We start from the raw sequence: 23,314 nt of genomic DNA, 5'->3' as shown, positions 1-23,314 counted from the left end.
AAGTCAACCCTACGTAATTTCTATTTTCGTTACACAAATAATAAATGGGTATATACTAACTATATCAATATTTATTATTTATTCCTTGGCTTGACTTGCAAAATACATCGCTACCTTACTAGGGTGGACCTGCTTATACGGGCCTACCTATATTTTTAAACTAAATATGTGATTGTATAACATAAAAGAGAGTTTTGGCTGTGCCTATGATTACCAGGCATAGTTACCACATACCAAGTATTTTAAACCGATTGATCAGCTTCGGCTTCGACCATAAATCAACTTCGGTCGAATATCTAAATTATTGACACCAAATAAAAATAGAAAAAACGAACCAACAAATAATAAAGAAACACCTATGTTACTTATTATTATTATATACTTAAATATCTAATTCAATTTTTGTGAAACAGCAAACTTTTTATGAAATCCACTTAGAAGTTTATAAGTAACTACCTATAAGCTAAAGTCATGCTAAACTATGAAGTACATAAGTACATAGATTGCGTTTTATATACTATTTACACTACGAGAATATTAGAGAAATAGAGCATTAGCCGCATCTACACTCTACAGGTGTTCGGTTCGAGCCCTTCGGAATCCCTGATGCGCCCACTCGGTGATCTTTGACATTTCGCCTCGCTCGGATCAACAGATGGTTGTCATGACAACGCCTCAACAGTCCACGACCTTCGGAAAGGTTCTTCTTCCGGTGTAGGTGTTATTTTCTGTCTTAGTCGGAAAATTTGGTAACTTTTATTCGATTTTTTTATATTTGATTATTTTGAGGAGATACCTATTTCGAAACATAGATTTTTATCTTCACTTATTTTCATTAAAAAACTGTTGAGATCTTTAAAAATATCTTATACTTTTTGCCACTTGAACAATGATCATACTCATGAGAAGCTTTCAAAACATCGATGTAGGTATTCAAACTAAGTATACCTACATCGTTTGAAATAAACATGTTTACAACACGTTACAGTGTTAGGTACTTGCTGAGCCCCGTCATTATGAGTACGATGTCAAAATAGCAAGTGATTATGATACTGTGCCATCTTCATCGTTGTTCGTCTCACAGATTTACGATGCCTTTAGGATGACCAGAACCGTATTTTTAGTCGACGGCAATGATTTATCCGATCTACGTAACTTCTCGGCTATCTCATCCGGGCCGCCAACGTCACGGGAGCGCGTGGCACGCGGCTAATTGTGGCATAACCAAAACGGTCTCCGGGAGCCGAGGCGAGCGCTCCGAATGCGGAGCGTGATTCAGCGCGGAGAAAGTAGTGGCAGCAGGAACGGAATCTCGGTGACGCGCGAGCAGGCGGCGAGCCTCCGTGCCCACGCGTGCTCGCGCGCCGCACGCTTCCAGCAGTCACTACACTTGTGCGCCCCGTAGTTTTCGCGCGCCTCCAGTCGCCGTCGCGACGCCGCGCCATTTTCTCGCGCACGTGGGCGACGGCAGCCAAACGAGGACGCCCGGCTCGAACACCATTAACGCGACCGTCGTGAATGAACACCGACCTCGACCGGGTGGCTGGCGTCCATTGATAGGGCGCGCGGCGGTCCACGATCGCGGCTCCGCGCCTCATCGCACGGGGGCGGCGTGCTGCACGCCCTCGCCGCTCCGCGCTCGCCTCAGTCGAGGATGTGGCGCTCTCGGCGCGACGACACTCTGCGCGTGCCAAATCTGTGTTCATTTATCAGTAGACATTCGTGACCCATCCGTGTGATTACCGTGCCGCGTACTGCTAGTTCCCCACAAGTAATGTTCTGTGATCACGTCAATTTCCCTAGGACCTTAAGTAAATAAGCTAGTAAGTGGCGCGCGTTCAGCGGCGCGACGGTGTGCGTGCGGCCGAGTGCCGGCGAGTGTGTGCGAGTGCCAGTGGTGGTAGCGCGCGGTGCGGGGATGCGCTCGTGCGATGCTCTCGGTGCTCGCGATGCGTCGGCCGGAGGACGAGGAGCTGGGCGGGCGCGGCGACGGTGCGGGCGACGAGTTCGTGGACATCTCGCACATGCAGCTGCTGGTGGAGGCGGGCCCGAGCGGCCTGCACTACCCCGGCCCGCCGCCGCCGCTCGCGCAGCACCAGCCCTACGCGCAGCCGCCCGCGCAAAGTGCCACGGCCACCTCCGCCACCGCCACCGCCTCCGTCGACGACTTATTTGCCCTCTATTTTACACCAACCATTCATGGTAAGAATTTCACATCAAAGTACTTTTGCTGACCTTGAACTTAGGGTCGTATAAAAACTTCGCTACCGAAAAAAGTCGGGTCGTCTATCCAGTTCGTTTACCCAAATTCTCCTCATACTTACGTATATGCTCCTAATATTATGTAGCTACTCTGGTAGCAACGCTGCCTACAGTAAACATCCTTGCAGTGATCCCCATCATTTAGAGAATTGTGTTACGAATTACGATGCGATTGCCTTGCGTAATTCATAATCAATCTATCCATAATCTGCCGATAAATTACTTACCAACGTTGTTATTCGTCGAAAAGGACATTTTACAAGGACAAACTAAGTAACTTATCGACACATTACAAGTGTCGATAACTAGCATAGCAATGTTGTTGTTGGTCAAAAATGTCCTTACAAATGTCGATAAGTTATTAAGCAATGTTGATGTTTGCCAAACATGTCTTTTTTGACGAATAACAGCGCTGTTAACTATCGGCAGATTATAGATAGATTGATTATTATCAATTTCAGCCATAAAGAAGTCAAGAATTTAAAATGGAATATATTATAAATATTATAATTAAAAAAATAATTAAATATTTGCAAAAAGTTTACTTAACTGGCGATCATTACGAATCACTAAAAATATGTAAAATGAGCTGCTGAAACTGGGATATAATTAAACTACCTAATATTTTCAAATTTCATATGATCGAATTAAATGTTAAAGCGCGTGAAAAAAAACAAAAAACTAAATGGGCGAATTTCATACACACAAGTATAATAATTAGTAACTAGATACATAACCGATTTGAGTTACTTAATACTTGAAATGCTTCAAAAACCTTTTAAGATATTTTTTGTGCTGCGGTAATAACATACTACTGTAATGCTATTCAAGATTTGTTTAATTTATCGTCGCTCGTTTAAATACTAGGTATCGTAAAGTGTGTAACGTTGTCTCGATGTCCAAAATTGAGAATGTTTTTCTTGGTAAATCTTTTCGGTACTAAGCAGAGATTCTCATAGCCTGTAAATCTGATAGACAACACTAAGCTTTTTCAGCTAAAGATTTTCTATATTAAAAAGTGGGACCACTTGTCATATAAGTGTACCATATTGAATTTGTCATGGCACCATACGAGTACGGCCCATGAGGTCATAGTGAGTAGTTTGACCATTAACATCTAACATTTTAGAAGCGTTCAATAAAAAATTAAAATGGGGTACAAACTCTTGGAAGCTAAAAAAAGTAAATAAATACTGGCTAGCAAAGCTGGATTGACTGTTAGATACCAAAAAAGATGACCCTCGCTCGGGATGCTCTGCTACAGAAGTTACCTAAGAAATAGTAGGAACAGCAGTACCTACCGAAAAATTAGCCGTCTTGCCATAGCACATTTTATCGCTGAAGGAATAGAGATTTTTACAAGTAGTGTGACATTTTGTATGAACGCCTGGACATGAAAAAGTTACCGCGAGTTGGGTGCCTAGAATGCTTACCGATACTCAAAATAAATCAGAATGAATATTTTCCGACTCTCTTTAAAGTTGTTGCAACAAGATTCTAATAATTTTTGGCACGAAGCGTGGCTTCACCATTACCACCCCGTAAAGAAACTACAGTTTATGATCTTCAACTCGTAAGAATTTCAAGGTGACTCCTTCAGCCAGTAAGATCATGAACTTTTTCTGGGGTTGTCAAAGGGGTAGTGGTATATTATGTTGAATACCTATAGGTATCATGGAGCTACGGTTCGGTAGGGGCAAAAAATTTGTAAAAATTGTATTGTTCACCCTGCCTCACAAGTGGCTACAATTCGGGATGATGTCTTTGAAACAGGGACTACAGAGAATTTCACTAGAAAGAAATTCACTAATCTTTGCTTTAAATTACTTTTTCAATTTCCAAGATTACAAGAAAGTTTATTTGAAGATGATAAAGAAGTAGTCGCTGCAGTAGAGGAATTTCTTGGCACTTAAGATGAAGAGCTACTTAGGAAGGGTTAGAAAAAAGGTATTCCAATTATATTACATGACAAGGTGTCCATATGTCGAAAAAATAAAAAGGTAACATTTAATACAAGTTACTTGTAACATACCTACTCATTCACACTTTTAATTGAACGCCACAGACAGCATAACGGGTAAGGGGTAACCCGTAGTCAAAATTAAACAAACAGAAATATTTCTTGTCAGCGCTAGACATGTTTATAAAATTTTGGTCAGCGTTCCGTCCATCGTTATCTGGACCGGACGCAGCTAATCGGCTGTGTGCGACAAAACGCTATCAGGTTGGCGCGCTATTACCATACATTGCCATTCTGATTTGTATGCAAAGCGCCACCATCGACCAATGTAAAAGAACACGATTCCATCCAATTCTCAGATTTAAATTGAGTTAAGTATTGTAATAATGAAAATTTATATTGGAAAGGGACGGAAAACGTCGTGATTTGACAGCTTCATACTGTCAAACTGACAGATACAGTGACGACCGCAATCACTTCTGATTGTCAGACACTCTTCCGCTATTGGCTAAAATGCATTGTTTCAGCAAAATTACCATAAATTCAGTCAATCATAATCCTAATTCCTAATATTCCTAATTCCTAATATAATATTATAAATATAAAAGTGTGGATGTTTGGATGTTTGTTACTCAATACAATACAATACAATCACGCAAAAACGGTTGAACGAATTTGGATGAAATTTGGAATAGCGATAGATTATACCCTGGATTAACACATAGGCTACTTTTTACCGCGGAAAATCAAAGAGATCCCGTGGGATTTTGATAAATGTAAATCAAAGTCGCGGGCATCAGCTAGTATTTTAATCATTGGGATTGTAATAATGATTGATGCAACTTTTCCGGAAAAGATCAGCTAGTTTACGTAAAAAGCGATACTTAGGATACAAAGATCATAGGATACAAGAACCATCAAGTATTGATTGAAAACCTGAGTGTATATGAGATTAGAGGCAACAGTTTATCATTTATTAATTCGTACTTGATGGGTAGGCAACAAATGAACCAAATAACAAGATTAGTATGCAGTAATAAAACAGAAACAGCATATATATCGGAGTCAAAAAGCGTAACCACTGGAGTACCGCAGGGAAGTATATTGGGTCCATTGCTGTTCATAACATATATAAATGATTTCCCCAAGGTAACTAACCATCAGATGATTTTATTTGCTGACGACAGCCAGCACAGTGATATTTGTAGGTGAAAAGTTAAATACTTTTGAAGATGATATTAATAATCCAATAGAAAATAGTATAAACTGGCTAACATGTAACAATCTAAATGTATAAAAGGAAAAAAAAGGTGACTGACTGACTGATCTATCAACGCACAGCTCAAATTACTAGACGGATCGGGCTCAAATTTGGCATGCAGATGGCTATTATGTCGTCAGCATCCGCTAAGGAAGGATTTTCGAAAATCCAACCCCTAAGGGGGTGAAATAGGGGTTTGAAATTTGTCGATTCGAAGTTGATGAAGTCGCGAGCATAAGCTAGTTTAATCATAAATCTGAACAAATCTAAAATAATTACTTTTGTAAATAGACGTAATAAAATATCATTGACCGGAGGACGTACACCACTTATTAATGGAATGTGTTCGTAACGAGGCGGAGAGATGGGAGACATTTACTCGATTTCCTATGCTTCGCCAGATTGGCGGCTGTAATAGCACCCTATCACAAACTCTGTCGGATCAGGCTGGGGCTCTGTTACAGTTGTACAAGAAGGCATTACGTAAGTAAGTAATTAATATATGTGAGGCCTTACGGAGTGGCATATTCCAATAGGAAAAAACTCCTGAAATTAAAGATAATAAAATAAAAAAAATATCATTGGACATCAATTATTAATTAGGTAAAAAAATATCAGAAATAACACACACAAAATTTTTAGGGTTACATATCGACGACGGTTTAAATTGGAAAATCCATATTGATAATTTGTGTATGGAGTTAAATAGATTTTCTTTTGCACTACACATGCTCTCTAAAGTTGTAAACCAGACAGCAGTGTTAATAGCTTTCAATGCATACGTAACAGCAAATATTCGATACGGTATCATATTTTGGGGAAACTTGACTGACAAAGAAAGGGTTTTTAAAAGTCAAAAGAAGTGTATATAAGAGCCATATGTCATTTGAGCTCCACAGATTCGTGTAAACCATATTTTCATAAAAAGTTACTTAAGTACATGTCCAAGTTTATACATTTATGAAGTACTTGTATTCATTAAAACAAATGTTAAATTGTTTAGATATTCTGAGAATGAGCGTAGACAGAATAAACTGTGTTCTCTGCAGCATACAACAGCATTTTTTGGTAATAGTATCTTTAATATGGCACCTCAGTTGTACAATAAACTACCAGCATCATTGGCTGACCGAAATCTAAACATTAAAACTTTTAAATATAAAATAAAAGAATTTTTACTACAGAAAAAATACTATTCCATTAAAGAGTATTTAACAGACACAAATTTATAATAAGTTGTAGCATTTTTTTTATTAGCAGTCATTATTAGCTTTAAATTCTATTGTTAAATCTAGTAGGTATGTATAAAATATAATTATTAACTGTATAAAGATAAGTAATAATAGATAATTCAATTATAATTTAAGTCAGTAAGTTGGTTTTAGTTTTTATTTTTTTGCATGCCACAATATGGCTATTTGTGGTGAAACTTTAATAACTGTAACATTTGTCTAATACATACCCACATGTGCAATAAAGAATATTTGATTTGATTTGATTTGAAAGATATTTCAAATTGGGCTAAATCTTGTACAATCCATCAAAAATTGATTCTAGTTCTATTCAAAGAAAATAATTAATGTTATAGTTAAACACCGTCATAGGATATCTAAGATATTTCTGAGTGGGTATACCTACTGTAGAAGAACTTAATTCTCGGAACATCTTTAAACGCAAGTAATAATTTCGGCAAACAAGCTATAATATAATATGTTATTTAAAACTATACTACTTATGCTTTGTAACCTACCTAAATACCTAATGTGCAATAAATATATATGTATACATTATAATATTATAAATATTTATTTATTTACTTATTGTTCCTTTCATTCATCATCATATTATATATTTGTTTGTATATTCGTAACTGTAATTAGTAATATTATATAAAATATTCTAACCGCCAAACTTTCACTACTTAGTCCTCAGTAAAACCCACTACGAACTCATATTATATGGTCTCCACGTCACAGGTTTAACCTAGTGTGGAGACCACTAGTAACCGACGCCAAAATAACTTGTTTTTGTTAAATAAAGATATTTTATTTTATTTTATTTTTATTTATTAATATTGTCTGATATTATAGTAAGATTTTGTCCACAGTTTTTCCATACAAAAAAAACCGGCCAAGCGCGAGTCAGGCTCGCGCAATGAGGGTTCCTTACTACAGTTGTATTTTTTCGACATTTTGCAGGATACTTCAAAAACATAAAAATACATAAAAATAAATAAAAATCTGTTTTAGAATGCACAGGTGAAAACCTTTCATATGATACCCCACTTGATATAGATATCTTACTTAGAAAATTGAAAATACAAATTATTAGTTCATGACCACAATAGGCTACTTGACTCATATCTAATTTCGTCCAATAAGTGATTATTTATTATAGTATTTTGCTTAAGACAACGAAATATATCAATAACAATTATTAAAAACGCAGGATGGATATATAAATTCAATTTAAAAAAATACAGTTTTTATTTTTATTTGAAACGCAGAAAACGCTGTCAGCCATGATGTGACGTCATTCAATATATAAACAAAGAAATGTCATCCCTATGTCACGCGTGGACTAACGTAGTAACCATATATATAAAATTTAAAGTCCTGACTGACTAACTTATATATCAACGCACAGCCTAAACATCAGCTGGTCCTAGATACATGAAATTTGGTGGGTGTGTTCTGTGGTAAAGAGAAGGTATCGACTAGGAAAGGATTTTTTGAAATTCCACCCCTGAGTGGGTTAAATGGGGGTTAGAAATTTATTAAGTCCATGCGGGCGAAGTCACGAGCATAAGCTAGTTTTTATATATTTCTAAAAACTCATAGTAAACGTAAAAAATTATCGTTTTCTCTTTATAAATTGAATAAGTTATTAAGTAAGACTTACAACAAAGTGATCTTTGCAAAAATAAATTTGGGTTGCAGTCGTTAGTCATATAGGATCCCTTTAAGCAAGTCTTCGCGTGTTACGTATATTTATTTCACTGGGCACTCTAATCCACAACTTTCCTGTGGTCTTTATCGATGCGTTTTAACATTCTCGGATGATACAATAACGATAATTACTATATTTTTCATGTAAACTAGTATAGAAGTCATGTTTATTAAACTTTGGTAGGTTATGCTGTTGTTTACAAATGCATGACGTCAGAGCACAGATAATCTATCGGCCAAACATGGCCGACAGTGTTTTCACCTGTCTAAGAAAAATATATTTTGAAATTAAAATTTTTACGGTTTTAGGGCGCAAAAAATATAATGTTAATTTTTTTGATCTAATAAGACAAATATTAACCATTTAAGACCTACTTAAAAAAAGTGTCAACTAGCCTATTCAATTTTTTTATGTGATCTAACCCTAAATTCACGGTTTCTTCACGGATAGACAACAAAGTGATCCTATAAGGGTTCCGTTTTTCCTTTTGAGGTACGGAACCCTAAAAAACAGTGACAGCGTTTGGGGCGCTCTTTGTTTTAGTTTTCGGCTGTTTTACTATCGAGTCACAGTTCTTATTTTAGTTCATATTTTAGGTCCTTGCGTTAAAAAGTCTTTTCTTGGTAGGTACTTGCCTCAAATATCCATATTTTATAAGCGAGAGTTTCTAAATCCCATCATTTTTGTGGTCAGGTTCTGTACAGCATCAGGATTGAAGAGTTAGAATCCAATTTTTTTATGGGACAATTTCGCAAAGTTTCTATATAAAAAACACTCAAATCGATTCAGAAATCTCGGAGATTTCGGTGTACTAGGTAGAAAAACATAACTCCTTCTTTTTCGAAAGTCGGTTAGAAAAGTAGCCTTTGTTCCTCTTTGTTTAATCCTCTACTTGACTGTGAAACTCCCGTCAAAATAGGTTCAGCCGTTCCGAAGATTAGCCCGTTCAAACAGACAGACAGACAGACAGACGAAAAATTTAATAACGTGTATTTATTTATTTATTTATAGATTTTAACCCAAAACAATATGGTTCCTTCGGGATACTTAGGAGTCTATTTTTTCATAACTCCGTGAAATCTAATTAGACAATTCTTTTTTTATTGGAAAAGTTGTATTATCAGGTGGCTATCAGGTTAGTTTTATTCAAATTTTGGGAAAATTTGCTGATCTAACGGAGATAGAGAACGGAACTTGAAATGGAAAAAAATCTAAATTTATTCAGATATTTCATTTCACGATTATTAGATATTAGATGTAAATGATGGTAAGTAACCGGTACCGGCGGATACCAAACTCCCTTCCTTGGAAAGGAGTTTGGATGTTTCTATCCAAAGTCAGTCGATAAATGGTTGAGTCCATTTACCAACTTGGGTCAACGTGCGTTGCTATAAACCCCTACTAAGAATGATGTATAGAAGCAGGCGTTACTTTGCGGAAGTCCATGATATGCAATGAACCAAAAACTTAATTTGCTGTAATCCGCTGAAACAGGTCGAATCTGTATGATGCAACATGCAGCATGCGAAATGCACCGCCCGCCCTGCTAACCATGCAGGAAAAGCAGCCACTCGGCAAGCAATACGCACCACCACCACGCAGCACCACACAAATCCTAAAACACACTCGACGCACGTTTCGCCCCGACACCGGAGCATCCTCAGGAGATGTAGACCTTACAATGCACAATTGCAAAGTGCAATTGCTTTGCAAATCAAAGCCGGGGCGAGTCAGCTAGTATTATAATAATTTTACGAACACACCCACATCGTCTCTTCTATATCGAGATTCGAGACGTACACACCCCTTGATGAGCATTGTACAATAATGTGATTTGATTAGTATAGAAACTGTTTTCAAGAGGCGGAGCCAATAAAGTTTCCTTCGTGATGATTGGACATTGCAGACTAGCGAAATAGCGGTGAAATTGTTTTTTCTCTAGTTAGCCACCTCTGAATAATTTACTAATAATGATTTAACTACAAATAAACTAAGCTCTAACGTTATTTTGATTCATTATTTAGTTAATGAACTACCCACTTATGTCTACAATTTCGTTTCAAAAAACTTTGGCAAAATACCTTCTATTTTGCAGTATGAATTTAAAATTTTAAAAAACAATTTCAAAATATTGCAATAAATTGCGATGTTTACGGCTAAAATTAGTAATAATTTAATCTATTTGCAATCTGTCATCTAAGTTATTTGGCAACATTATTATTTTTCAAAAAGATCTGAGAAAAATGACCATCTTGGATAAATGATTACCTATATCTTTACGATGACCCACTAAGACGTATAGCCTGTTTGCGTCCACTGCTGGACATAGGCCTTCCCTAGAGCGCGCCACCACACACGATCCTTTGCCTTCCTCATCCACCCACTTCCCGCTACCTTCTTAAGGTCGTCAGTCCAGCGGGTTGGAGGTCGTCCCACACTGCGCTTGCCGATACGCGGTCTCCACTCCAGAACACGTCTGCCCCAGCGGCCATCGGTTCTGCGGCAGACGTGGCCTGCCCACTGCCACTTCAGCTGGCTAATTCGTTGAGCTATGTCAGTCACTTTCCACACCCAACTTAGCTCGCTCCATAGCACGCTGAGCGACTTTGAACTTGTGGACAAGGCCAACCGTCAGTGTTCACGTCTCAGCGCCATAAGTCATCACAGGTAGGACACACTCACTAAAGACTTTCGTCTTTAGGTTTTGGGGTATCGACGAATTGAAGACTTGACGCAATTTCCAAATACTGCCCAGCTGTATTGTTCTGTCAGCTTCCTTGTCGAAGTTGTTCCTACTACGTTGTATTATCTGTTCTAGGTACTTTAGTTGTATTCTTGAACAACTTCGATACTGACATTTTCGACGGAGACGGATCTCGGGATGACGTACTCATTAAACATGACTTTCGTTTTGTCCACGTTCGTCCCGAGGCCCACTCGTCTGGAAGAACAGCTAAGGTTGGCCAGCATAAAAGATAGAATGAATATGATTTCGGACGTAAATAGCAAGTTCACTGGTATTTTCTTCGTTGATGTTGGCACTAAACCCCGAACTTTATCCTTCGTATTAGCTTTGATTACGTTGTCGTTCATCAAATCATCATTCAATAGAAACTCACAAAACGTAGGCTTATCTTCTACTAACTATTGTTTGACAGCTTCAGGTTCAGTGTGATAGCAATATAACTAATACTCCCAAATATTAGCTTTCTTTTTAAATAGAAATAGTGAGCAAACGAGCAGGCGGGTCACCTGATGAGAGTTCTCCATAATGTTCTCAAAGGTATGTAAAGGCCCATTCACACTTGGCCAGCATAGTGAATTTTGGCCGAAGCCTTCCTCATTCATGCTGAGAGGAAACGTAGTTCCGTTCTCAGTAGTGGGCGGGTAATGGGTAGATGATGAGTATGAACAAAGTTTCGCAATAAAGCACCCAAACGTGACGTCAAGATATAACAATGAAAAAGTCACGTAAACAAGTGAGCTTCTGGAAGCTAGGTAGGTATATGCACTGTGTGTTAAAAAAGGTGCAACCCACGCTGTACGCGTCACATTGGGAACGTCGGCTCATCTGAGGTGCCCACGAGAAGCCATTACACCTCGCTAGATGTTCCCAGATGGCTGATAGCTGCGCCAGCTTTGAACAGCCCGCGGTGGCTCTCGGGGGCACGCACGTGCCTTTGTGACGGCCCGCGCCGTCTCACGTCACTATTATAAATTGACTATCCACTCCTTACCGGACATGCCAACTATTTTTCGCTAAATTACATTTACAACATATAAATCATACTTTCTACACGACTACAGTCCGTTCACTATAACTTTTCCCCTGACGTCATGGCACCATTGCTTTGTTTGCTTTATTCCTTAGAGCTTAGGGTTTATGATTGTGTGATTTGCAATGGTGCCAAATATAACGTCAGGGGAAAAGTTATAGTGAACGGACTGTACCTACTATCGTTCTAATCCTTACATCATTCCGAGTGACAGTGGCCATCAATTTTTTGAAAAAAAAAAACAATATGGTGCCTCTATGGCACCTTTATGAATTATTATTAAATAAATTATATAAAGTAAACAACAACATTTGAACATTTTCAAATGTTGTTATTTAATTTTTAAATTAGTTTTTTGGCACGTGTTTTTCTCCACGTAGCGTGGGTAAGGTCAGGACGACGAAGAAAAATTAGTTTTTATGAGGGCGGGTCTTGTTTTAATTTTTTTATAATTATACACCTTGTACCTACCCACTACTACTTAAGTACTCTTTATATTTTATCCCGAGGGAATTTCAAAAAATATGATCTTATTCTTTGAAGGAACTTCGGTGCAAAATTTCAGCTTTCTAGGTTAAAAAGCTTTGATGAATCGGTCACTGGTCAGTGAGTTAGGACTTTTAGTTTATAGACTTACGCTTGAGTGCAATCACACCAAATAGCAGGAGATGATGCACTTGCAGCCTGGAGGAGCGCGCCAGCCTAGAAGGTGTTGAAGTTACCATTAGATATTGATACCTAAGTATAACTAGCAAGCAAAACCCTAGCCGTAAGGTCATTCTAAGCAGTGCGTAGATACTTACCTATTAGAAACGAGGTAGGTAGTAGGTACATTGTAGGTAAGTTGACTTCGAAAAGTTTTGCTGGTAGTGTACCTGTAACTTTAATACTGACTTTCTATTATTCTTTGACAAATAATTAAGCCTCTAATGCTTTGATAAATGCAAGTTTGGAATTTTTGAATGTTATGTACTTACCTACCCTTTTTCACAAAAGTAAAAATGATAAACGAAAAGTGGTAATTCTTCAAATTCTCTGCCCATTCACATTCCTCGCGATGGAATACATCGATTGTAAAGAAAGCATATTTTATACATCAATTTATTGATGTTATTTCTTTAGACAATGACTGTTTCCCATGGTATAATATCGAGATTTCCCTAAAGAAGCCCGGCCGGCGCGGCGCGGCGCACCTGCACGGCGGACTCAGTGATGGGGAACAATTGCCATCATTAGAGCCTATCGAGCCCACACGCTAAATATTCAAATTGTCGCAATGACAATGCGAGTTGATTTAAAAGTCAATAAATTATCGCTAATGCCCAATTTGCGTCGACCGGCTAACAATGGCAGTTCCCGCAATTACTTAAACGCATGTAACTGCAAAAGATACGATCTACGGCCAAGGCGGCTTGGCTCCGGCCAGTTATTGTCTCACCCGATACGAGTACATGCTCTGCAATTACACTATCGATTACAGCTGACTCAGTCCACTCCGAACAAAACGATTGACTGCACTATAAAACGTTGTTTTTACTAACCGTAATTAGTGTTTTGTTAAAACAAGATTAGCCTTGTAGGGAACAGTGGTACATCGCATTTAAGCTTGTATGTCCGTATCTTGTTTATCACTGACTCACCATATATACAATTCAAGTAACGTCCGACTAAACAGCTCCTGGAAACCAAAAACGGCATAAAGTATTCATGTCAGTTTGCAATCTTAGTATCTCTTAGACCGGAAGATCTTGGCTCAGTGATACCGTTTGACATCAGGTAGACAGGTATACGAGTACATTCAGCGAAAATATTCTCAAAGATCATTCTTGTTAGAGCTTAATATAAAAAGTGCACCTGACTGACATGCCAATATGTTATTACATTCTCAAAGGGATATGATATGATTGTCAATTTTCAACGTAGAGGAAGTAGTGATGTTGTTTAAAATATAATAAAGCGCAACAGTATGAGGAAATACGTACAGCGTAACTCGTAAGTACAACGCGCGTGATGATAATCTCCGGTGGCATTCCACTGAGCGCGAGAATCCTGCGTCCCGAATACGTGACGACATCAGACAAATGGCTTCTAGCTATACCATCACATTACCTACTTGAAACTTGATACTGGATAGGTACAGCCCGTAAGTCTGTCCATTTAAAAATAATATGGCTGAAACCCCTTGCTAACGCACATGAATAATCTTCAAAACAGCTATGTAGCTTTGTCAGGCAGATTATGACGTGTTGACAGCATTACTTTGAGACAATACTGTTTGGTAGACGGAGGACCATCCATATTCGGATCCCCTGCAAACTCTATGCGACTTGTCGATGTCGACAAATCTATCAAAAAAGTTAGAACCCCCCTTACCCCACATACTCTATGATGATGCCTCAATTATATTGCAAACTAGCTGATGGCCGCGGCTTCGCCCGCGTGGATTTAGGTTTTTAAAAACCCGTGAGAACTTTTGATTTCCAGGACTAAAAGTAGCCTATCTGTAGTAGCCCGTCCCAGAGATGCAGGATATCTCAGTACCAAATTTCGTAAAAACATTTAAATGCTTATGGTTCTTTAGAAATTCCGTGGGACCACGATTTCAAAATGCAATTCCTAAACAGCATCCTTAGAGTAAGGTCCTCGAGTTCGAAAAGTCTTTAGATAGGTACTTGGTAGGTCCCTCCAATATCAATTTATAACCGACAGTTTCTAAATCCCATCAATTTTTTGTGGTCAGGTGCCGTACACCATCAGGATTCAGGAGTTGGAATCCAAATTTTTATGGGACAATGTTGCAAAGCTTCTCTAACGATAAAAAAAAATTACGCAAATCGGTTCAGAAATCTCGGAGATTTCGCTGTATATAGGTAGAAAAACACAACTCCTCCTTTTTTGAAAAAAAGTCGGTTAAAAAAGGAGCCTATGTTACTCCCTGATTAATTCCCTACTTGCCTGTGAAAGTCCCGTCAAAATAGGTTCAGCCGTTCCGAAGATTAGTCCGTTCAAACAGACAGACAGACCGACAGACAGACAGTCAGTCAGACAAAAATTTAAAAAACGCGTGATTCAGTTATGGTACAGTTCAAATAACCATATGAGCTTATTTTGAGGTAGTTATTTGGAAATTTCAGACACTTCAATTTTATTTATTAGTATAGTATAGAAGTACCTATAGATATAGATATAGATAAGCCAAAACATAATAAAACTGAGTGCCTCACCTGAATATCTAGCAACCGTCTAAGAAAGCAGCAAAACTTTTTCTACGTAAGCCAAATGCTTCCATTCAGAATCTTGAGCTGCCCCCTGAATGTCTCGATGGAAGCCCAAAGATTAGGCACTTAGTTGTTAAAAAGAAGAACTGCTCTGGCGATAGAAGTAATAGGCGTCCAGCCAGTAGGCATACCTACTGTGATGGAAATTATGAGAAAGCCCCTTTAAATTTTTTTCCGTCGCTTTGAATAACCGTCTTTAGCGATGACATCAGCCAAGCGGTCCGCAAGCTTATTATGCATGACTTCTATTTTCGTCTTCATTAAAAACCTTATTAAGACAGATGTTACCATTTAATAGATGAATAACCATAACAAAATTATGTACAAATCAAACGACGAAAAACTAAACCTACTAGTTATGGATGCTTTTAAACCAATCATCCTTTATTAAGTTTTTCTATATTTCCAATTGACTTGACTGAATAATTACTACATTTCTAAATATAATAGTAAGCTTTTGTAAGTAGGAGACGATGGCGGAATTGCGGACGCGGGGTAAATACCTACTCGATCCCTTCGCTTCTATCTACCTATTCTAATATAGATCAAAGTAAAAATATAAAAATACTTCGTACCGCCTAACAGTCGATTCTTTTTCAGGATTTTTTTTTAAATTCTCTCCGTAAGAACCATCCTCGTACTTCGTAAGGAATATTATAACAGCTGTTCTCGAGATTTGCGTTCAGCAACACATTCAGTGATTCATTTTTATATATAGAGAAGATATATAAGGTAGAATACATTAGCTTCATGGGATTTTATTTGAGCAATCGAAGTGAGATAAGGAATAGGTTTACGTAATTAATTATTATCATTTTAGGTACCTACATCATTATCTTACAATTCAATTTCAATTCAACAATAATAATGACAATCAAAAAGTGTGATATAAGTACAATGGCAGGTACCTATTTTTAATAAATGCTTTGAGTTTTAGTTTGAGTCTTCTTAATGTTTTACCATAGATGTGTGGAGTAGGTATACTTAGAGTAGATTATGTTAGGTATCGTCCTTCATCATCCTCTAAAGTATATTATAGGTGTGATGGTATCAGCAGTAGAGTTTTACCGGAGTAGAGTGGAGAGGTAGAGTCTTAAAAACCGGCCAAGTGCGAAACAGACTCGCGCAACGAGGGTTCCGTACTACTGTAGTACGGAACAGTCGTATTTTTTAGACATTTTACACGATAATTCAAAAACTATGACGCATAAAAATAAATAAAAATCTGTTTTAGAATGTAAGTAAGTACAGGTGAAAACCTTTCATATGATACCCCACTTGATACAGTTATCTCACTTCGAAAGTTGAAAATACTAATTATTAGTTCATGACCACAATTTAATTTTTTTTTGTGTGATGTAACCACAAATTCACGGTTTTCAGATTTTTCCTCAGACGTCAGCTACTACCTATCTGGTAAATTTCATGATTGTAGGTCAACGGGAAGTACCCTGTAAGTTTCTTGACAGACCGACAGACCGACAGACAGAAGGGTTCCGTTTTTCCTTTTGAGGTACGGAACCCTAAAATTGTATCTACTCTTTTGTTACAGATTTCATAAACAACCCAGTTAATAACATCACTCGAGTAGAGGACACTTTCAAAAGAATCTGTTGTAAACTTGGATATGAGCCAATGTTTGACTCATTTACAAGTTTTATGCAATCGCCCTATTTTTTTAAACTATATTAGTTGCACGCGACACCAGATACATCTCTCTCTGACCGGATCGTGATCCAAATACTTAAATAACTCTTATATATTATTCCCAGGATATCTAAAACAGATTTTTATTTATTTTTATGCATAATAGTTTTTAATTTATCGTCCAAAATGTCGAAAAAATACTACTGTAGTACGGAACTTTCGGTGCGCGAGTCTGACACGCACTTGGCCGCTTTTTGGATAAAGCCTCCATGTGCACGCCATTTTTCCTAGTGTTGGGTAAGCCTTCTCCAAGTTTTTCCCAGAAGCTCGGTGATGTCGTTGGTTCAACGTCAATGCGAAAACAAGCTTTTTCCGATACATGGTCTCCATTCAAGTAGCAAACGGTTTCATCGGTCATTGTCGTCCTACAGACATACCTTGCCTATCTCCATTTCGACCTACCTAAATACTTTCAAAACAATAATATCAGTTAGCCCGTTCTCATAAGGATTGTGGTGTTCGGCACACGCGTCAATGAGCGATATACCCACTATCCAACATGATCGGCTCCATTGCTCGTTGTGCCACTTGCAGTTTGGATGTTATTTGATTTGTCAATATCTATATTATGTTCCCGAATCGTAAGTCAAGACTGGCAGCACACATTGTTCGAACATACGCCACTTGAGATAGCTGGAGATCTTCTTGTTCTTTAGGACGTCGAATAGTTTGCTGAAGACAGTCCACCCGAGTTGGAGTATTGAATGCTAATATTAATCATGCATTTATCACACGCGGTATCAATAATTTGAAAACAGAACTGAACAGATTTTATTAATTGGCCAATTCGTGCCTAACTGTACATATAAGACACAAGTGTCCATTATGCATTAAAATTAATTAACGTCATCTCGGTCGCGTGCCCTCGACTTTGACTCATCAATAAGGTTGCCCAGATATTCGAGTATTTGAGGCTTCGTCCCGTGCTTGCCACATCAATATGTTAATATACAGTGGATCTCAATTTAAAAAATACACTTTCTTATCTTTAAAGTGACGTGACACCCTCAACATGTTGATCCAAATTCACAACATTTTATTCGGGATCCCAAGATGGAATGGCGACCTTGCACCGTAAAGCGCAGCGTTGGTAGATACTCTACTAGGTGGATGGACGAACGAAATCAAACGAGTCGCAGGGAGCAGCAGACTTTAGGCGGCGCAAGACCGTGGCGTGTGGAAGTCTGTCGTGACGAAGGAAGACGTCGTAGATCTGTTGACGAATGATGATGACCATGTACCTAGAGTACATAATGTATCTACCACTTTTTCAATTTTGCTTTGTCAATACTGATTTGCAATCTCACATATTTTTGCAAAACCTTTTTTCCTCACTTTTGATCTTCGGATTCATTTCTTCTCCTTTTTATTTTCACCGTAAACACTACTTACCTACATGCATAATTTTGGATACTAAACGAAAGAATAAAATATTTAAAGACTGGTCCCGTAAAAAATATCTTGTTTATGGCAAACCTACCACATAATTGACCGAGGAAGACTAATGTAATAAGCAGCGCAATAGAAAAAAAGCGGATACTCTAATTGATGAACGTGGACAAGGCCCGTGAATGATTACTGGACAAATTAGTCTACACGATGTTTCAAATTTTAAGGCGTCCAAAATCGGACTGAATAATAATTACTTCTTAAATTATCACTGGATACAATTTTATTTATAACAAACAAAACATACCTAACTTTTTTTATTCAGAGCCCCTTGACTGCAATTTCATCTGGTGGTAAGTGATGGTGCAGTCTCAGATGGAAGTGGGCTAACCTGGAAGGGGTATGACAGTTTTTTAAACCCTTTTGGTTTCTACACGGCATCGTACCGGAACGCTAAATCGCTTCGCGGCACGGTTTTGACGGCACGGCTTTGGCGGTATGGTGGTAATTAGCCACGGCTGAAGCCTCTCACCAAACGAAGAACTTATAGAACTCTAAAGCTGCCTGTCCACTGGTGCGGAGAAAAGAGGAGCGGAGTGGAGCTGTGCAAATACTAACCAATTGAATTGCATAAAACTCCCGCTCCCACTCCAGTAGACAAGGATTTGCGGACTAGGACTTAAAAAAATCATAAATTTTAATGCGGAGCGGGGAAGCGGAGCGGGGCTAGGCTCTGCGTATGGAATAAACAAAAACACAGTCCGCAACTCCGCTCCGCATTACTATCTCGCTCCGCTCCGCTACCTAGCTCCACACCTGTGGACAGGCAGCTTAAGACGGGGAGTCGCAATGCAACCATCCATAAATCCATAAGTAGGTACTGTAATAAACTTGAATCTACATAATTCAAAGTCAAAGTCAAAGTCAAATGATTTATTCAAAATATGTAATAAATTACTCTTTTTGATGGTCAGATGTTGGATTTGTAAGATATAGTGGTGATAATTATTACGCAAACTTAAAACTAAAGCTACGAGGGTTCCAAATGCGCCCAGGTCTGAGAAGAGCCCACAACAAACTCAGTTTAAACAGTAGGTATGTACAACAAAATTTAAACAGTAGGTATGTAACTACAATAATATGCTCATTTATTCAGTGAGGATTCGTTAGACGTACGCGCAGACGATCGCACCGGCCGGCGCAGGCGCAATAATTAGATAAACGAGCCGTGTGGAGAGGTCCCGACCGCAATTACTAAATGCACTACTCCGGCTGCTCCCCATAAATAATCAACGATATGGGACGCCACTACTGACTCACGCAGAATATCGGTCACCAAATATCTTCAAGATGAACAGCTCGTCCTTATTTAATATTATAAATGCGAAAGTCTGTATGTCTGTCTGTTGGTTACCGTTTCACGACCTAACCGTTCAATCAGATGATTTTGACGGGTAGGTAGGTACAGATCTTGCATCCCTTAGACATAGGGGCTAGGGCTACTTTTTATTCCGCTAAATTAAAGAGTTCCCACGGGTTTTATTATTTAACCATTGTCTTATATATAAGCAAGAAACATAATATACCTACTAGGTAAGAAGAAAATATATGTTTTACATTTTCATTGTTGCATTGCAAGAATGCGATTTATTTCAGTAGGTAAATACCTAAACATTTTACTTAAGTAGGTACTTACATAATATTTTTGACATCTAAACAATTTTTTTTCTCCATCAATACCTACTTTCCTATTATTTATATCTGAGCCTATTATTGTAAGGTTAAGGGCCTGTTTCACAACCACCAGGCAGGACGGATAAATTAACGTATAAGTTTGACATTATGATAGTTTTTTTTTGGGAATCTGTCAAAATGTCAAATTAATTCGATAGATAAAGTTCATCTACCGGTTGTGAAACAGGCCCTAAGTGTATCTAAAATCTTTATTTGTACAGTACAGCTACAAGAAATACTTAGGTAGGTTTGGGAATCTTATTTCTGAAACAGATTGTGTCCGTTTCAGAAATTCAACACAGAAAGATAAAACAGTCAAAAGAACCAGCTGAATGCAACTTGAGTTATAGGTAGGTACCTACTGACACGCAGTGCTCCAAGACTTGAATAATTTGACTTTGATTCAAGTTGTATATCAACCGAGACAGCTCAGACAAGCAGTCCGACCATATCTCATACGATACTGTTGTAAATCAGAACCGATTGATACAAAATTACAAATAATACTTATTTCAAACTCAAAGACGCCAAATATTAGAATAATATTGTTTATAGCTGCAATGAACTAAATGCAACCGTTATATATAACTTTGTACACTTATCTTATACCGTTATGTCAACAAAAAACAATATATCAAGATGAGTCAAGACTCCAGAATCAACATTTCGCGGCAGATGGCAACGGCAATTGCTTAGTGTGTTGGCGGAGACAATGCCTCTAATCCGTGTCGCTCAAATCTCGCAGGCCTTACCTTGACTCCTACGCATCACTGCTCCGTATACTAAGTCACTAAAACCCGCCAAACGAATTACTTTCTATACTAACCTACGCATAGCCATGGCAACTTTTCACTTTCATGTGGCAAAATCAAAAATCAAAAATGTAAAGAACTTTTACTCAATTCTCTAGTTATATTTTACTACGATAATTCTAATATAAGTAAGTATTTAGGATAGAATAAGGTTTTGGAACGTTAAGTATAAAACAAATAGGTACCTATGTCACTTGTTAGATAAGACGGCGTTGTCTCAAGCAGATGTATTATAATTAGTGTACCAGATTTCGTTACGTTATTATTCATGAGGAATGGCCTCCAAGCTAATGAATGAACGGGCCACGCAGACGCCCACGGCATCTTCATTCATACAGGGCCCTGCGTGGTCGTGAGCAACCTCAATGGCGACCTACTACGACATAAGAAGAAGGCGATTCAAATTTATGTTATACAATCTTTGTGCTATACCTACCTGTATCGATTGCATCTATATCTGTACTTGTGTGTATATGATAGGTAGCCGCTTCGCTCAATCTTGACAACAACTCTACAATAAAATAGTCAATAGTAATATATAAAGCAATTTATCGTTCCGTATAGGTTTATTAATATAATGCCATATTATACCTATCCCTTCCAAGTTAGCCCGCATCCATCGTAGACTGCGTCATCAGTCATTATTTACCCTACCACCAGGTGAGATCGCAGTCAATCGCTAACTTGTAACAGAATAAAGAAAAAATATATATCTTTTTAGGGTTCCGTATCTCCAGAGAAAAAAAAGAAACCCTATTGTAAGATCACTACGTTGTCTGTCAAGAGAGATGGAATCAAAATCTATAGGATACTTCCCGTTGACCCAGAATCATGAAATTTGGCAGTTAGCAATACATTAGATATACTTATCTTATAGTTAGCACAAGTAAGGGAAAAAATCCGAAAATCGTGAGTTTTTGGTAACGTAAAAAAGTGTTACTTATTTCTTGTACGATGGTACGGAACACTTCATGTGAGAGTCCGACTCGCACTTTTATACCACTGGCTGACTCGTCACGGCTTCGCATATTTTGTGGGCCCACCATCTATAGACTAAAATGGTAGAGTATTTAAACAATCAAGGTAATTTATCCAAAATAAAATTGGTCCAGCTTAGATCCTACACTCCACAGGTTGCCGTTTAAAGGTCAGAATCGATAGTGAAATGGCAAAGTTGAGAGGTAAATGGTAAAACGCTCTCCGCCACCGACTCATGCCGCAGTATGAATGAGATATTGTAGTGAGGAGGGCCGGGTAAAGGGTGGGGTGGGGAGGCATGTGGCATGCTTTTCGTGGCCATGGCCACGGGATGACGTCCGTTTAGTTAGGGCGCGTGCGCACTGGGCGTCAAGGTTCAAGGACGTAGCATCGATCGGCAGTGGCCTGGTGGTCGCTGCCACGGTCACACACGGAATCAATGCTAGCCAATGCCACTGCCACGGACGGACGTCGAACGCGGCTGTTGATGTATTTTGCAGTCATAACAAAAATAAGCTGTGATAGCCTAGTGATTAGGACGTCCACCTCCTAATCGGAGGTCGGGGGTTCAACCCTGGGCACGCACCTCTAACTTTTCGGAGTTATGTAGGTTTTAAGTAATTAAATAACACTTTCTTTAACGATAAAGGAAAACATCGTGAGGAAACCTGCATGCCTGGGAATTCTCCATCTTCTCAAAGGCGTGTGAAGTCTGCCAATGCGCACTTGGCCAGCGTGGCAGACTATGTCGAAAACCCTTCTCACTCTGAGAGGAGACCCGTGCTCTGTAGTAAGCCGGCGATCGGTTGCTCATGATGATGATTATGAGCAAAAATCGTGTACCGGTCCATTCACCAGTTTTAGTTTTAGGTTTTCAGTCCGAGTAATTTAGACTAGACATATAATAAAAGCCTATAGTTTAGTTATTCAGTTGCCTACGGACAATTTAGTATTCCTTCTTAAACGTACCTACTAAGTAATTATAAAACAAACAAAATAAAAGCATTAAGTATCGCACTTGAAATAAATTATCTCTGACGGAAGATCTGTTGCGTCCACGTTGCGTCTATCTTGAGTCGATTGTATAAATACCTACGGGTGGTTGATGAATTTTAAGCTAGTCTCGCTCTTACTCGAGACTCGACGACTAGTAAATACTTTTTTGTTTAGGTCGCTATTCCAATCAAGTGGTTGTAATAGTAATTATT

General features: G+C 38.4%; 2 protein-coding genes across 2 annotated transcripts in view; both read left to right on the top strand.

Moving 5' to 3' along the window:
• Cul5 (cullin 5) overlaps positions 1–23,314 on the top strand; it is a 192,022-nt gene that overhangs the window by 80,822 nt on the left and 87,886 nt on the right. The gene's annotated exons all lie outside the window — the stretch shown is intronic.
• Positions 1,184–23,314, top strand: part of sr (stripe) — a 45,862-nt gene continuing 23,731 nt past the window's right edge. The window contains exon 1 of the mRNA XM_034973548.2: positions 1,184–2,202. Within this exon, the coding sequence (XP_034829439.1) occupies positions 1,932–2,202 (271 nt within the window). The 5' untranslated portion in view covers positions 1,184–1,931. The remainder of the gene's footprint in view (positions 2,203–23,314) is intronic.

Source organism: Maniola hyperantus, chromosome 11 (genome assembly GCF_902806685.2).
Source record: "Maniola hyperantus chromosome 11, iAphHyp1.2, whole genome shotgun sequence".
Lineage (NCBI taxonomy): Eukaryota > Metazoa > Arthropoda > Insecta > Lepidoptera > Nymphalidae > Maniola > Maniola hyperantus.
The sequence above is the reverse complement of the archived record's forward strand: the minus strand, read 5'-3'. Positions and strand labels throughout refer to the sequence as shown.